The following is an 18,469-nucleotide window of genomic DNA, read 5'->3' on the forward strand; positions in this document are numbered from 1 at the left end:
TGTTGACCAGGATGGTCTCGATCTCTTGACCTCGTGATCCACCCGCCTCGGCCTCCCAAAGTGTTGGGATTACAGGCGTGAGCCACCGCGCCCGGCCTGTTTATGTGCTTATTTTTCTATTGTGATCTTATCCTCAGGGGAGCTGTTTTATCTCTGAATCTCCCATGCACTGGGTGGTGGAAGCATGCCTACAGGACAATTCTGCATCTGCTGCCACCCAAGGCCTTAAGAACTTCAATGGTCTGCAACTGTTTCTATGTCAGTACTTCTACTTTTGGTTCCTATACAACTGAGATAAAATAAATTTGGAACCCACACCCATGCAGGGCCTGGTATTGTAATTTCCAGTCCCCTTTTAAGGTATAATTAGATCTTCAAGGCTCTAAACTTTATACAAGGATCCAAATTCTAGCTCCCACGTCTGTAAGGCCAACATCGCATCTATCTCTGGACATGAGCATTCTAGTTCCCAGCCCTGGGTGCATTCTAGGACCAAACCCAGCAAATGCCCAGACCCAGTAATGGCCACTAAAGAGTGTGTTGGTCCCAACAGCTCTGCTTTTGTTTTCTCTCTTTGACAATTACATGAACAACTGTGTGTTTTTATCAGACTCTACCCTGAGTCTCTGCAGCAGGAGGGGGACACATCTGTGTTGGTTTTCCTAACATGTTTGTAGGAAGACAAAAGTGAACTTCTTTCTTTCTTCTCGTCATCTGAAGCCCTTTAGCTCCTTCAGCACCAGAAAATGATCTAAGTAATGGTTAAATTTTTTTAGAGGTAGTTTTTCAATATCCATATTCCAGAGAAACTACTCACTGTCGGCTACTGCTAGAAGCTAAACCTGAAGATTTTGTCAGCGGTCTATTCAGACTCACCTGTTCTGGAATTCATATTTGGCTCTACTGACACAGCCAGACTCTTCTGCAGTGTAGCTTATTCCCTCACAGTTCGAGCAGATCAGCCTGTGTCTTAGCCAAGAACTTCTCACTGTGTCTAGGGATGAAGTCCACAAAAGTCCACGCTACCACTGCCACACTTCTCAGAGGGTGTTCGAGATTGACACCGGACCGCGAGCGTGGGGGAGAGATGCCAGCATGCTCCTGCAAACACACAGATCAGCCAAAGGCAGCAGAAAGCGGAGGGGGCTCCAAGCCAAGTGTTCAGGCCCCTGCCTCCCAGTCAACTATGGTGTGTGGCAGGCCAGTCGCTGAGCCCCTGGGGACCTCACTTTCCTTATCATAAATTGACGGGGTTAGACCAATGAACTCCAGGATCCTTGACAAACCTGGGGGGAGAAGTGCATGGAGCACAAACTTGATTCTACTGGAATAAACAATGAGGTTCCTGCTGATCCTCCGTGATTGTGTTTTCTTCTCTCAGGACAGAGGAAGAATGAACTGACAAGGATGCGTGCTATCAGCTGTGGCCGAGACAGGACACAAAGCAGGGCCCTGCACATCGATCTCTGTTCACTGATGTCAGAACATTACATTTCCATCCTCGGCCCCATCCCCCACTTGACACTCGGACCCGCCCTAGCAAGCACAGGCAGTGTTCTCGGTCGTCACCGCAGGCGCCGGAGGAGGGCAGGGATCACTGGGTTCTGAGGTTTCCTGTTCTAGTGCAGTATTTATAGGTGATGCAGATGTAGCAAGCAATGACCAATAATTTACAGATGTGTAAACAAAATAAACAGAAACATTTTAAAGGTCACCCATTTGGAGATAAAAAGAAATACAAAGAAAAAAATGCATCCATTTAGAATCAGAATAATCATACTCTGGCTCCTCCTGCTGTCCCTAGAAGGGAAAACGGAACCAAAACGATTGGTTTGGACCAAACACCTCCCATCCCCTGCCCTTAATTTCTACTCCTACATTGCCTGTCTCCACACACACAGACATGCACACCCACCACATATGTACACAGACACACACATGCACACACACCATACACACCACACACACATAACTGCTGTCTGACAATAGATTTCAATGTCAAAAAGTGAATACTGCGGAGGCTTATTAAAACTGTTCCCTTGCTATTTGCCCTCAATGAAAAAAAAAAAAAGCTTGCTAAGGCTAATGACAATGCTGGTATCCAGAATCAACGTGGGGAGCAAAGGCGCCGCAACACCAGGAAACATCATGTTTTGCATGCTGGCTTTTCAGTAGTAACTCCCTACTAGTTTGAGCAATAAAAACCAATAATCGGCAGGGTGCGGAGGCTGACACCTGTAATCCCAGCACTTTGAAAGGCCAAGGTGGGCGGATCATGAGGTCAGGAGTTTGAGACCAGCCTGGCCAACTTGGTGAAACCAAGTCTCTACTAAAAATACAAAAATTAGCTGGGTGTGGTAGAGTGCACCTGTAGTTCCAGCTACTCAGAAGGCTGAGGCAGGAGAATCGCTTGAACCAAGGAGGTGGAGGTTGCACTGAGCAGAGATCATGCCACTGCACTCCAGCCTGGGCAGCAGAGCGAGACTTTGTCTCAAAAAAACAAAACCACAGATAAAAGGGAGTGAAGGAGCATTAGGGATGGGCAACACGGAAGGGCCTGATGGTATTTTTAAATTTCATGTCCAGGCTCTGGAGACTCATGTGGCTCATGACCAGGATCGGCCCTGCCAGCACTCTGGAGTGCCAAGCTTGTGAACTACTGACTGGGCCCTTGCAGGAGACCACAAAGGCCCAGAGACCTCTGCTAGAAACAGCAACTTTTCTCCCCAGGAAAATCTGTCCATTCGTTAGCTGATTAGCACAGGTAAGCAAACAGAAACCAATCTAGGTATATTTCAAACAGAGGGAATGTATCACAGATTTGGCTCCACAAATGACAGAAGAGATGAGAAGCCAACAGGAGAGCTATGCAGTTCGGTGCCGTGTCCCCACCCAAATCTCATCTCGAATTGTACTCCCCACGTGTGTCGGGGGGTGGGACATGACTGGATCATGAGGGTGGAATTCCTCTTGCTGTTCTCATGATAGAGAGTGAGTTCTCACAAGATCTGGTTGTTTGAATGTGTGTGGCACTTCCCCTCTCGCTCCCTCTCTTTCTCCTGCTGTCATGGTATGGAATGCTGGCTTCCCCTTTGCCTCCCACCACCACTGGAGGTCTTCTGAGGCCTCCCAGCCATACTTCCTGTATAGCCTGTGGAACTGTGAGTTAACTAGACTTCTTTTCTTTATAAATTATCCAGTCTCAGGTAGATCTTTTTTTTTTTTTTTTTTGAGGTGGCAGTCTCACCCAGGCTGGAGCGCAATGGTGCGATCTCTGCTCGCTGCAACCTCCACCTCCCAGGTTCAAGCAATTCTCCTGCCTCAGCTGCCTCCCAAGCAGCTGAGATTACAGGCATCAGGTAGTTCTTCATAGCGGTGTGAAAATGGACTAATACAGGAGCCAAACACTCATCACCATAAGAAGCCCCCTCCAAGGGCTGGGAGGACAAAGGGAGGAGGAAGTGTGACCTCAGACCCGGGAGCTGGTGGACCTGGCAGGAGCTGGTGGACCTGGCAGGAGCTGGGCCCAGAGGGAATGCTCTGCAGAAGCTGTATCCTGGGACAGAGAAGAAAGAGAGAAAGAGAGAGAGAGAGAGAGAGAGAGCAAGAAAGAAACAGTCTGGCCTCCTCCCCCACATTCCTGTGTTCTGCCAATGCCTCCCGTTGGCTGGATTCTCCCAGAAGTCAGAAGCAAAGGAGTTTGGGAAACACAGTCTCCACAACACTGAGGACGGGCAGACAAAGGGAGTCAGAGCTGAGAAAAACCCAGGCAACAGGCCGACCATGACCCAGTAAGATCTGAGGGTGGCCCCTTCCAGATCCCAGATGATTCCAACACTGAGAGGCTACAAAATAACAAGAGATGGGAGACCTCTAGGAAAACATGGTGCTGAGGAAGTATCACCATCCCTCTCCTCAACCAATATCCTAAATCCTTTCTACAGATTTCTAACTTCTAGGCCTTCCTCCCCTTTTTATGTACCATCTTTTGATTATTTTGGAGACCTCTGGCAGCCTCCTAAGGTTTCATTTAGTTGATTTTAATTTGCAAGGAGCAGCTTCCTTTCCATGTCACACTTGGCTACCATGTGGCCCAAGCAAAAACAAGCCGTGTGGATCCAGAAAAGGAAGGCTGTGGCCCAGGCGACTGCCTGCCCAGCGTGGGAGCCGCTGGTGGCAGGAAAGGAAGCCTCCTAGCGATGGCGATCATCCTCTATGTGGCTTGCAGCCCCAGACAGCGCACAACAGGGAGAGGGAACAGCCCAACCCTGGGCGGGAGCGGACACCCTGTACGTTGTAAGAAGGGATCCCACCACATTGATTTCCATCATCAATAACATGAGCAGGGTGATTCAGGGCTACAAAGAGACGATCGTAAATAATAATGTACAGCAGGAGGTGAACCCTAATGGTAATTACTCTAAGAAACCACCTCAGCCACTCCTGAAATAGCAACCGTTGTAGCAGTGGTTACAATGAGCCTGAATGGCTCAACAGAAATAGACTGAAATGCAAACTTGGAAAATGAGTTTGAAGAGGTCTACAGAGGAAGTCCTTGCATATGAGAAATATCAAGACCCTGCATGTGTGAGAAACAACTCAATCATAAATGTAAGGAAAAACAGGAACAGAAGGACCACCAAGCTCAGATGGCTATACTGAGAATTCAGAGCAGAGCAGAACAGATCAGATCAGCTGACATCCTACTAAGGTCAAAAATACACTAGAGAATTCAGGATGCAAATGAGCTTACTGGAGAAAAGCCACCAAATAAACTGAGAATCACATACAAGTTCCCATTAGGAATTCCACACAAACCACCCCTGATAGCACCTTGGCTTCTCTGTGACCAAGAGAACCTTTCTGAACCGCCTACCGCATCACGGGAGAGTGGGCAGGCCCACATGTCAGCAGGCATTTGTGAATGGAACTGCAAATTTAATAAAGTCTTCTGAAATTTGGAATTGTTCCCCATCGGTGATTTATTGTTAAGTACAACTCCCAGGGATCTTGCATTTCTAAAAATACTATTTGCTTTTTATTTAACACTGAACCTTTTGATGTTTTATAATACAAAAATAGTGTCTTATTATTTTAAAAGCTTAGGAGAGAAACTAGCCATATTATTAGAAAAAGAAGATATATGCAGCTATAGTCTGTTCAAATATCAAGAGGTGTGACTTTTCAAATTCACATTTCAATCTTTATTTACATTAGACTTTCAGAAATAGTGGGTGTAAATATTAAAACGCCCAAGCCTGGGTGAAATTTTATTGAGAATAACTACAAATAAAAGGAAACTGATTTTTTAAAGTCAGTTTCTGAAATTTAGATGAAAAGAATATTGAGTATTAAGCAAAAAAAATGATATTTACATATCAATGAAGGTTTTCTGCTCATAGATTCATTTCCTACGAAACGTAACAGAGCCAAGCTTGGGGAATTACAAAGAAAGGAAAAACCCTAATCAAATAGGTACTGTTGTTCAAACAGAATATTAGTCAAAATGATCCGATCAGTTGCTTGAACTAAGTTTTTTTTTCTTTAAGCCATTCATGCCAGAACACAAGCTCTCAAAGCATTAAGAATCTGTAGTACATTCCAAGTGTTTGCCTCCAACAGATGGGGGGATGTGAAAGATGCATTCCATGGAAATAGGGTGGGGACAAAGAAGGCATCGGTTGGTCTCAGCAAACACGGAATTCAACCCCAATGGGGACACAGTTCTCAAAGTAAGCATTATTCATTCATATTCTAGGATATGTCTAACAGCTACATGAATCAACCTAAACACACTAAATTCAAGTTGCTGGATCTTTAATTTCACTATTGTTCAGAATTATACCACAGAATGCAACATAACCTATAAAAATTTTTCTAAGAGAGAGTACAAAAAGTAGCAAAGTATACCTTCATGGAGTGAGGTTAATACTAAACTTTGTTTTCATATTCGTCTAAGGACTTCAGATAATCCGAGGTTCACCCTGTCATCAGACATGGTGATGGCTGTCAAGGTTTTAGGTCTTTGTTTGAAACAAAATCAGTGCTTATCACTATAAAACACAGTAGCTTAGAGTGTGTCAATTGAGGATCTCCATAATTTATTGACTCAATCTTTTGCTTATCAAAAACAGAGCAATACATTGCTTGAAAGATCTTTAGGGGGCAATCTCAGAAATACCCATATATACACACACAAATTCCTGGTTTCTATGTGGAAGTTAAATATAATTCTATTTTATTGCAATATTAAGATTTCAAATTTAAAATTAAAGAAACCCAAGAATTATAGCGGTTATCAAAGACATATTAACTTGTTCTTGGAGTACGTTCAAAATTAATAACAAAGGTATTATTATGCTAATATATACTTTATATTCTGCCCAATGGAAGAGACTGAGAATCTGACTCTGGCAGTTTCTGACCTCCCTTTACTTTGAATTAATGGTGTGAACACTGTGTTTCCTTCTGAAATCTGTGATTTATGTGAAGTTTATGATAGAAACATGCAAGAAAAGCTTAAACAGGGAAAAGAACAAAGCAATGTTGATTCCTATTTGGAAAATTAAATGAGAAAGATCTTTTCTCCAAGATGTCCTTAAATGATTCTCTATTTTAACCAAATCCAGTGGCCTGGTCTCTTCCTTAAATCCTGTTTTTAGAAGGAATTTTAAATGTATTTGCAATTTCTATTTCCGATCTGAAGCTGGACAGAAATTAGTTTGTACACCAACAGAATGCTAAGAAAAGCTTAAATCAATCTTCACCTTTTTATTTACGTTCCTCATTCTTCAGAAACGTAATTGCAGTTTTTATTAACTTTGTTTTATGGATCTAATATTTAAGAAGAAGTCTATCTTTTATGTCACAGCAAGAAGGTTAATGCACTTACAGATTCCCCTGCAATACATCTTACGCAAGGCTGGGCCGAGCTCCTTCCACCATTCTGAGAAATCTATTTAACAAATCACAGTTGCAGATACATCAGAACAATGATTATTTACACTTTCTATTAAAATATTTAAACATGCTCACAACTGGATTGGTGGGCACAGGAACATACCCCTGTACTTGGCCTCCCCTGGCCGCTCTCTAGCCTCAGTGCTGGGGCTCTTGATGGAGGCTCCTGGTCCTCTGGGCCCCAGGACGCCAGGGCACAGGTGTGCAGCTGGTGGCAGCCATGCTCATGCCCACTGGTTTCTAATCTCCTGCATGCCCGTTTCTGAAACAAACAAAATTTCACTTTAGATGGTCTCATAAAGCACACAACACTCTAATTGAATTTGCTTTCAGAAAACTTCAGCTGCAAATGCAGACCCCTGTGGAGCTGGAAAACTTTATAGGGCATTTGAGGAGATGACTTTAAACTTTATCTTTTCAGCATAACAATCATCAATTACATTTAACCTCATTATTTCTTGCATTGTCTGATATTTACTTAGCTTTTGTACATTTAAAATAGTAATTTCAAACAATTTTGGCTGAAACGCTTGTAATAAACTATGGTGACTGGTTTATTGATATTGAAAATGTACAAAACCTATAAATTCTGTTTAAGAAACTAGTTATATGCTTTTGCTTGGTATCAAATTACATACTTTCTTAATACAATATGAATAATTCACATGTGACTACTTCTCTGTCTCACTGGCACTGAACAACAAATTAGTTTTATTTATTTCAAAGGTTGCACACACCGTTTATAACTGATAACCTTTGGGAAAGTTAGCATTTGGCTTTTACTTTTATGTGAACTAAAGAAAATAATTACAGTCAGAATGCTCTAATGCTACAGAAAGAACTGCTCAGTTCCAAAGTCCCAAGATTTTGTGTATTTTTAAGGCAGCCATGTTGTAACGGACTCGGAGTTTCAGAGACAGGAGGACCTCTGTAAACAGTCAGAGGCCACTTTGGCCCAGGGCCAGCAATCCACCCCAGGAGCCCTGGCAGCCAGCCCGGGAGGACCCACTGCTGGACACCCCGACGTCAGAACACACCTCATGGTACACTGGCACTCCCCGACTTCTTCAGTCACTTGCAGAGCACCTCTATGGGTTTTGCAAAATGTGTTTATTATCTTTACTATTATTATTTCACATATTCTTAATGAACTTTTTTCACTTAATGCATTTACACAATATAGAAATCTTATGACAAACTAGAAATGATACATTAAAAATGGAGATAAAGGAAAAAGAAAGAAGAGAGGAGAATTCTCATTATTGTATAGTTCATTATTATATAAGCAATAGGTGAGTATTAACTGATACTGAAAAAACTGATAATCAGACAATAAAGGATTAAATAATAAAACAGCATACCTAAGGATATTAAATAGAATTAAATACAAATAATCACTAGAAAATACAAATCCTTCTACATCCAAAATTTTAAAAGAACAAGACCCAACTATATACTGTATACAAGGGATGCACTTAAAATCAAGTGATTCTGAAGGGCTGAAAATAAAAAGGATGGACAAAGGTATACTAAGGAAATAAAAATAAAAACAGAGCAGCAGCAGATCACATAGAACCAAAGTGTTAAATACAACCAAGGACTCTTCTTTAATGCTGAAAGCCACAGTCCACAGTGAAGACATAATACTCATAAACATCTACGAGCCAAATAATACAACTACAACCTTTATCAAAGACTACAGGAGATGTGGGCAAACACAATTAGAAATGTACTAATAACAGGAAGTTTCATACACCATTCTCAGTACAAAGCAGAACAAGTATACAGAAAACAAGTAAGGAGATAGATCTAAACAACATAATCAATCAAAGTTGACCTTATGGACATATATATTGAACTCTGTACCCTATAATAAAGAATACACGTTCCTCCCAAGAACCCACAGCACAGTCACAACTGATTGCATTAAAGGGAAAAAAAGCCAATGATTTCCACGTGGTAGAAACACAACCAATACTTCTGATTACAATGCAATAAACTATCAATTATTTAAAAAAAACAAAAAAAAACAGAAGGGCACTCCACCTGGAAATGTTGTCTTATTATTTATTAGATCATCAAACTGAAAGGACAAAATTAAGAAAAATAATAATTACAATGAAAATACTACATATCAGAATCCATGAAATACATTTAAAGCAGTAATCAGAGAAAAATTCATTGCACTGACATTTTTATCAATAAAAATGAAATGATGAAAATTAATAATTCCCAGCCAGACACAATGGCTCACGCCTGTAATCCCATCACTTTGGGAGGCTGGGGCAGGCAGATCGCTTGAGGTCAGGAGTTTGAGACCAGTCTGGGTAACATGGTAAAACCCTGTCTCTCTACCAGAAAATATAAAAATTAGCCAGGCATGGTGATGTGCCTGCAGTCCCAGCTACTCAGTAGGCTGAGGTGGGAAGACTGAACCCAGAAGGCTGAGGCTGCAGTGAGCCAAGATCATGCCACTGCACTCCAGCCTGGGTAACAGAGTGAGCCTGTTTGAAAAAATAAGTAATAATAACAATAATAATTCCCAGCTCATAAAAACCAAGGGGAAAAAAAAAAACAAACCAAAAGAATTACACCAAGAAAAAATAAAGGAAAAAGCTAAAATTAATAAGAAAAAAGAATACATAAGATAAAATTAATGAGGTAGGGAATAGAAAAACAGATTTAATGTACAAATATAAATCCTGGTTTTTGGAGGGAAAAAAGAACGGTTTCTTAACAAATCACTAGTTAAGTTGGTCAAGAAAAAGGTGGAGTGAATACAAAAATAGAAAGTGAGAGAGGACACAAGGGAAATATAATGAAACAGGGAATTTTTAAAATGTTAAGGGAATATTAAAATGTAGATGAAACTGATAACTTCCTAAGGATAATCTGATTACTAAAACTGATCCCATTAGAGTAGAAAGCTTAAACTGATGATTTCCCAGAAGAAACAGAAAGAGTTATTAAGTAACCAGCCCACAAGAAGCCCCAGGACCAGACAGTTTCCCAGGGGAATTCTCCCAAACCTTCAAAGGCCAGGTAATGCCAATGCTCTATGAAAAAGATTCTAGCACACTGTCTCCTTCTATGAAGCAAATGTTAACACTGATAAACCAGGCAGAAAGAACAAGAAAATAAAACTACACACCAATCAATTGCTCTTCAATATTGATACAAAAACATGAAATGAGGTCGAAGATATCAGAAATATTAGGAAACTATTAGTATCATGTGCTATATTAATAAACATAAGGAAATAGTGTGATTACCTCCATAGATTCTGAAAAATCCCTTAACAAAATTTAAAATCTATTTATGATAAAGGTTAAAGAAAACAGGAATTGAGGGGATTACTGTTAAACATGATAAAATATACATTCCTTAACTCATTACTACATAAGGAAAAACTAATAGCATTTCTACCACTATCAAGAACAGGGCAAAGATGCCCACTGTCTCCGTTTCTGTTCAACATTGTATGACAGGTATTACCCAATATATTGAAACGAAAGAGATCAATCAGCAGTGTAAGAAGGAGTAAAGTAGTAAAACCACTTCTATTTGCAGTTGATAACCATATATATCTGGAAACCCCCAGAGAGTCAATGATAAAACTAACTCAAATAATAAAGGAATTCACTAATACAGAATTAATATACAAAAATCAATAGCTTTCAAATAAAAAATAATAATCAGAGAAAACTCCATTTAAAATAACTGCAACAAACATTAAATACCTACAAACAAATTTAACAAGAATTGTACAAACTCTATACAAGGAGAATGCAAGACATTTTTGAAAGGCACCAAAGGAGATTATGAACAAGAGAAATGACATCCCCAACTCTTGGCTGGATAACCCAGTATTATAAAGATGACAGTTCTCCCTAAATTAATTTGTAAATTCAACATAATCCCAGTAAAAATCCCAGTAAACTATTTTTATAGAGTTACACTAGTTGATACTAATGGTCACACTGAAAAAAAAATATGCAACAAGAGCCAGGAAAACTCTGAAGAAAAAAATAAAACAACTCCTGGACATTAAAATAAACCACACAGACTCCGTAATTAAACACGGTGGTACTGCTACACAAGGAGACAAACAGACCAATGTGGCAGCAATAAAAGTCCAGATATAAACTGAAATACATATGAAAGTTTGGCTTCAAATCACTGGGATAAGGATGGACTTCTATATATACATATATAATTATCTTCTTTTTTTTTTTAGAGATGAGCAATCACTATATTGACCAGGCTGGTCTCAAACTCCTGGCCTCAAGCAATCCTCCCATGTAGGCCTTCCAAAGTGCTAAGATTATAAGCATTAGCCACTGTGCCCAGCAGGATGGACTTTTTAATATATGGTGCTGGGACAACTTAGAGCCATTTGGAGAAAAGAAATTTAGATCTGTACCTCACACCATGACATGGCTTGGCTGTGCCCCCACTCAAATCTCATCTTGAATTGTAGCTCCTATAATTCCCACATGCTGTGGCAGGGACCCACTGGAGGTAACTGAATCATGGGGGCGGTTCCCCCACAGCGTTTTCCTTGTAGTAAGTCTCACAAGATCTGATGTTTTTATAAGGGAGTCCCCTTTGGCTTGGCTCTCATTCTCTTTCACGCCCACTGCCAAGTAAGACGTACCTTTCCCCTTCTGCGATGATTGTGAGGCCTCTCCAGCCACATGGAACTGTGAGGCCATTAAATTCATTTTTCTTTATAAATTACCCAGTCTCTGGTATATCTTTATCAGCAGTGTGAAAACAGGCTAATACAACCACATACAAAACCAAACCAGATGCATCAGGGACTGAATGTAAAAGATCTAATTATAAAGAACTACGCAATTCCTAGGAGAAAATACGAGTGAATTCTCTAATGTTGGTGTAGTGAAAGACTTTCTAACTATGATTCAAAATACAGAGGCAATAAAATCAAGATTGATAAGTTTGACTACATGAAAATAAAAACTTCTGAAGAGCCAAATAAATCCTAAACAACATCCAAAAATAACTGATATATTGAAAGAAAAATGTTTGCAACATACACCATAGAAAAAGCGTGAGTAACTTGAATATAAGAACTATTACAGGCTGGACGTGGTGGCTCACACCTGTAATCCCAGAACTTTGGGAGGCAGAAGTGGGCGGATCACAAGGTCAGGAGTTCAAGACCAGCCTGGCCAATATGGTGAAACCCCGTCTCTTCTAAAAAAAAAAAATACAAAAATTAGCTGGGCATGGTGGTGCACACCTGTAGTCCCAGGTACTTGGGAGGCTGAGGCAGGAGAACTGCTTGAAGCTGGGAGGCGGAGGTTGAACTGAGCCGAGATCACGTCACTGCACTCCAGCCTGGGAGACTGAGCAAGACTCCATCTCAAAAAAAAGAAAAAAGAAAAAAGAAAGAAACTATTACAAAAACTGAGATACAAAGAACCAAAAATCTGAAATATAAATGGAGAAAAGACATGAAGAATTTGCAAAAGCTATTAAAATGGTCTACAAACACACACACAAAAAATGTTCAAACGCACTCATATTTAGAGAAATACAAATTAAGACAACATCAAGAGAGCATTTACCAACAGAATGGCAAAAATTGCAGAGTGTGATGCAGCCCCTGTTGGTGAGGCTGCAGGAAAACAGGCACCTCCCACTGTGCTGGTGAGAATACAAATTCCTGCAGGGAAATTTGGCAATACCTAACAAAGCTATATGCAAATTTTTAACCAAGCAATTAGACCTCCAGAACCTACCCTAAACATACACCTCCAACAATGTGGAAAAGAAACACATTTGCACAGCTGTTCAATAGTGCAATATAGTGGAAACAACCTAAAGACCCATATACAGGAGAGTGGTTGGATAAACAATGGTACATCCAAGCAGTGAAGTACTATGCAACTGAGAAAAGGGAAAGGAAGATTTCCATAACTACTGGAGTAGACTGTGTTCCAGAATACACTGTTAAGTGCAGAAACCAAAGTGTAAAACAGTATCTATAATATGCTATCCATTGTGTACGAAAGAAAAGGTTATAAGAAAATAGACACTATCTGTTCATTTCTGCACACGAAATACAGGGAGGATATTGAGAAATGAAAGAGACTGCTTTCCTATAGAGAGTGGGTAGGAAAGGGTTGGGGAAAAGGGTGTCATGGGAACAGAAATGAAAAAGGCGCATATAGCTCTGCATTGAAAATGTAAGTCAACCAGGACATCAGAGGAGGGGAATTCAATTGGAACACAAAAATAATAAACCTAATTACATTACAAATAAGTAGCGTAGCCACACTGAAGAAAAGAAGTACTCCAAATAACTTTTAAAATTACTATTATGTCAGGAGTTCCAGACCAGCCTGGCCAACATGGTAAAACCCCCATCTCTACTGAAAATACAAAAATTAGCTCAGTGTGGTGGCATGCCTCTGTAATCCCAGCTACTCCGGAGGCTAAGGCAGGAGAATCACTTGAACCGGCAGACAGAGGTTGCAGTGAGCCAAGATCATGCCACTGCACTCCAGCCTGGGCAACAAAGCAAGACTCCATCTCAAAAAAAAAGAAAACAAAAAACACTATTTTGACTAGAAATTCAAAGGCTAAAGACAAAAATCACTGTATAGAAATCCTGTACTCTAGCTAGTCAATGTGCTTATTACAGGGTTAGCAATTTTGAAACTACTTTATTGGCACTGGATAAATAATTAAACTCACTGTAAATAACGAGAGCTAAGTTTCTCACTGTTGGAGAAATAAGTTACAAATACAGAAAAGGGAGAGGCTACAATGAACCTAGTGGTGCTGAATTGGAATTTTTAATACATATCCAGACAGGGATATAGAAATATATATAAATATGTATGTGTGGGTTACTGTGTGTGCATAGATGTTTATGAATGGGTGTAATATACCCATACATACACACACACACACACACACACACACACACACACACATCCTAGCTGTGTCCACTAAGGACAATGGCATCCTAGTAGCAAGATTATACCTAGCACCTAGAAACTGGTTTCTAAATACCTTTTTCCCATAGAAGGAATCTGGACTCCACGGGAGGCAGCTGATTCAGGGAAGGAGCAGGGAAAATACAAGATGAGCCTGAAACACTTTATGGGCCAAACACTTAGAAAGCTCTTATAAAATGAGGGCATGTCAAAAAGACATAGGCACCAACCTGAAGGACTGACTTCCTATTAGCCAAAGCTGGAATGATTTAAGCAATAAAATAAATAAAAATAGCAGTGGATTACAATCCACAGAATAAAGTAAATGCCTATTAGTCTACCCATATCAAAAATAATTGAGTAAATAAATGGGGGAGAAGGGACAGGACTTCCTTACAGCTGAATTCTCATTAATAAATGCAAAAGCAAAGAGGGACTTACGCATTAAGTAAATACCACAGTAAAAAATATTGCAGGCAAGATCTAATAATTGATGCTAAAATCAGGAGGCAAAAGTTTAAGGAGAAACTGGATATTTGCACAGTCTCAAAATATCTTCCCCAAGATTTGTATTAATTATAAAGAGAAAAATAGTAACTTTTCAATGGATGAAACCATCTAAGCAAGTGACAAGGTTAACAACAGCAGTAGTATGACACAGATACATCCTCCATACAATGTACCAAGATGGCACACCACCACCCCTCCGGTACTCATGCTGAAAATGCACACCCTGACTCTAAACATAAGAAAACGTTGGACAACTAAATAACTCACCAATAATTATTAAGTATTGAGGTCCTAAAAGATTGCCAAAGTGTCACAGATGGGAAGAGAGTAAGGAAACTCAACAAGTAAATGCAATGTGGAACCCTGCATCTAACCCAATGTGGGTTAGATCTTGTGACAGGAAAAGGATATTAGTGGAAAAACTGGTAAAATTAGAATGAGGTCTATAGTAATCAGTACTGCACCAACATTAATTTCATAGCTTGCTAACTATACTAAGATTATTAACAAGCTTAAGTGAAAGATATATTTGAACTCTCCATACTATGTTTTTGCAACTTTTCTGTATGTGTAAAACTATTTTAAAATAACAAGTTTTTTAAAATGAAAAGAATCTCTTGCAACCCTAATATGAAAGAAATATTGATCTAAACCAAATTGCCTTTTCAGAACCTCAACCCACTGATTCTAATTATTCCCCTTTGAGCAACTTAAACAAAGCGGCCGGGTGTGATGGCTCAGGCCTGTAATCCCAGCACTTTGGGAGGCCGAGGTAGGCAGATCGGGAGTTTGACACCAGGATGACCAACATGGCAAAACCCCGTCTCTACTAAAAATACAAAAATTAGCTGGGTGTGGTACATGCCTTAATCTCAGCTACTCAGGAGGTTGAGGCAGGAGAATTACTTGAACTCAGGAGGCAGAGGTTGCAGTGAGCCGAGATCGCACCACTGCACTCCAGCCTGGGCGACAGAGTAAGACTCCATTACAAAAACAAAAAAGCCCCTTGTGTATGAGATAAACATCCTTTCAGATATTTGATGATCATTCTCGGACACTCTGGAAGTTTGTTCTCTCCAGCCAGACACCCCTAGTCTCTCTCACTATTCCATTTCAGAGATGTTCTTCAGACTTCATAGCCTAGACACCATGCTCCGGTGTTTCTAAATTGCCAATATCCCGTTTAAAAGAAACCATGCAAAATACTTTCAATGCCATGTAATAGCAGAGTAGAATAACCGCTTGCCAAGACCTGGCCACTGTGTTTCCACAGGAGAAACCCCAGCAGCTGCAGCACACACAGGTCCACGCAAGCTCACCTCCGCTGCAGCCCCCTCGGCTTCTCCACGCAAACGTATTGCTTATTCAGTCATCGCTGTCTTCCTCTTTTTCTTCTTTTAATTTAACTGCAGGCTCTCCTATGTATACTAGTTAAATCTGATTTCCATGGAATATGTATATAGATTTGTGGCACATCAAAATATACTCAATCCTTGTTCTGCCATATATTACAGTAATCATATTAATCATCCTTAGGACTTTTGCAAATAATGCAGCCTTCTATGTGTTCACCTAAGTTGGATGAGAGTTTGAAGAACTAAGATCAAAGCTCTCAATCTCTGGTTATTCAGGATCTGCTCAATCCTCACAGTGCAAAGGAAGCGTGTTATGATAAAACTGGTTTGCTTTCAACTTTCAATCATCTGGATTAAAGGGAAAAAGTGGAAATATTAAGTATTTCCCACATAATTTTACAAGTTTCAATTTTCCCCCATCAGTAACATCACAGTAGCCTAATAGCAGTAATATTACTTCCCTTCCTCTTTTCTCAATAACATGGGACTTATTCAAAAGGAAAGCAAACAGGCATGCATGAATATGAATGAGAACCTGTACTTTCTGGATGAAATTTACAACACTTATGAAACTATATTCTACACCATTTCTGTGTGGTTGAATGACCATTGGCACATTAAGGTCAGCAGACTTGCAATTATCTGCAATGATGAGCTGACATTCTTAAAGGGGCACAGGGAGCTGAAGGGCCAGGGTCCCCACAGCCTGTGGTAGGATAAAGGAGAGCCAACTAGGGAATGTGAGGATGACATCTCAGTGGCACTCAGCCAGCAGAGTGAATTAATTTATTCATATTTTCTGTTTCTTACTGTGGATTACTGAGAGCTGACCACAAATGATATTCATCTATACACTTACTTGGCAAATAGTTCAGTTGTCATGGATTGGCCTGGACCAAAGAAAGATGACTGCCACAGAGGCACTGACGTCTGGGCTGCTTGCGCTGAACAAGAGAGCTGTCGGCCTTCGCAAAGGCAAATGAAGACTTACGCCAAACTAAAAAGACACTTGCACTACATAAACAAAAGGAAAATCCTGCGTATACACAATGACCCGACATAACAATAACTAGAGTAGATCAAGTGTCCTCATCAAAGGTGAAGCAGGAGTGTGGCCAAGAAATACATGCTGTTTCAAAAGACGCTAAATTAAAATAGCAAACAGGGATGGTGCTGCCTCAAAGGTGGAAACACGCGAAGCTGCCACAGGTCTCAGGAACCTCGCTGCCTGTCCTGAGGGAGCGAGAGCAACCATTAGCTGAGGGGGCTTCTTCCTTTATTGGAGGTGATGGTCCCAAGTGAGCTTAATGAGTGAAGTGTCTGTAGGGAAGAGGGCGTTGAAGACTTAACAATTTGCCAGATATGAAATTCAAAGCCTTGGTTTCCATGCTGAGAAGAGCCAGCCCTTATAGAAACCAGATAGGGGACGTTTCCCTAATGTCCCTGGAAACATAGAGCAAAGCCAGAGAACAGCAAGAATGGTGAGCACAGCTCAGCACCGGCTCTGCCTCCGGGACAGGGTGGCGGGGGGGAGGGGGCGGCCCTGCTGGCAGCCTCCACTCTGGGCTCAAGAGGAGGGTGGAGAACAGAGAAGACGCATGGTTCTCTGGCCTCTTCAACAGAAAAGCACCATGCACCTTCTTCAGTCCTCAGAGCAGGAAAATGGCACACTGTTCAACATCAAACGCATTGGATTAAGCACACATATTACACGTGTTAACACGTGAACTGGCATAGGAGTTAAGTAAATATACAGCAAATTAAAATACCAAAGGAGCTGGCCGGGCACAGTGGCTCACGCCTGTAATCCCAGCACTTTGGGAGGCCAAGGCGAGTGGATCACTTGAGATCAGGAGTTCAAGACCAGCCTGGCCAACAGGGTGAAACCCCGTCTCTACTAAACATACAAAAAATTAGCCGAGCGTGGTGGCACGTGCCTGTAATTCCAGCTGCTGGGGCGGCTAAGGAAGGAGAATCGCTTGAACCTGGGAGGCAGAGGTTGCAGTGAACCGGGATTGTGCCATTGCACTCCAGCCTGGGCAACAAGAGCAAAATTCCATTTCAAAAATAATTAATTAATTAATTAATTAAAATACCAAAGGAAATCATTAGAATTCAGGAATACAATTAACAATAAGTCCATAATATATTATATATAAAATAATCTAATCTTTCATTCTGAAGGTGTTTTGAGAATTTTTACTGACTAATGACCTTTATGCGGAAGATCACTTATAGTGGATGTGTGTAATGCTGGGTAACTGAGTCCTTAGTACCAGGAACCGCTGGCTGAGGGAGGTTTCTTAGTTCAGTTTAGTTCAAGTCCTACCACGATAAAGCTGCTTCTGCTGGATGGAGCAGCAGATATGGATGCCCACTGGCCTAAACACAGACAGGTAATGCTGAACGGCGCAAGATTAAGGCCCCAGAGACTGCCATTTAGAAAGAAAGCATGCTTTCCACCAAGTAAACGTTCATTTTCTATGACGTTTTCATTTGGAGAATGACCTTGTACTCTTAGGTTTCTTTCTATGATGCTTGGTACTGCATCAACTAGAGAGGGGCAGAAGTTAGGATTCTCACACTGAACTCCTGCATTACCAGGGCACGCTTGGGCTTTAACCAACTGGATTTAACATCTTGATACTGTGTCCTTTTTTAAAAAGACTCCTC

The 18,469-nt window shown here is 40.8% G+C and overlaps 1 protein-coding gene across 5 annotated transcripts in view; it reads right to left on the reverse strand.

Annotated features, from left to right (window-relative positions):
* The window catches only part of CUNH10orf143 (chromosome unknown C10orf143 homolog), a 51,739-nt gene that overhangs the window by 18,489 nt on the left and 14,781 nt on the right, over positions 1 to 18,469 (reverse strand). For 2 of the 5 annotated variants that reach the window (XM_032282022.1, XM_032282024.1), the window contains exons 2-3: positions 7,064 to 7,222; positions 6,893 to 6,955 (exon numbers count right to left, since the gene is read on the reverse strand). In XM_032282022.1, the coding sequence (XP_032137913.1) occupies positions 6,893 to 6,955; positions 7,064 to 7,222 (222 nt within the window). Of the gene's footprint in view, positions 1 to 876; positions 1,102 to 5,256; positions 5,985 to 6,892; positions 6,956 to 7,063; positions 7,223 to 18,469 lie in introns of those variants that run through there. The other 3 variants (XR_004270077.1, XR_004270078.1, XM_032282023.1) reach the window with 3 other exon arrangements.

This window comes from Sapajus apella, unplaced genomic scaffold (genome assembly GCF_009761245.1).
Source record: "Sapajus apella isolate SASKATOON/1434 unplaced genomic scaffold, GSC_monkey_1.0 scaffold13, whole genome shotgun sequence".
Classification (NCBI taxonomy): domain Eukaryota; kingdom Metazoa; phylum Chordata; class Mammalia; order Primates; family Cebidae; genus Sapajus; species Sapajus apella.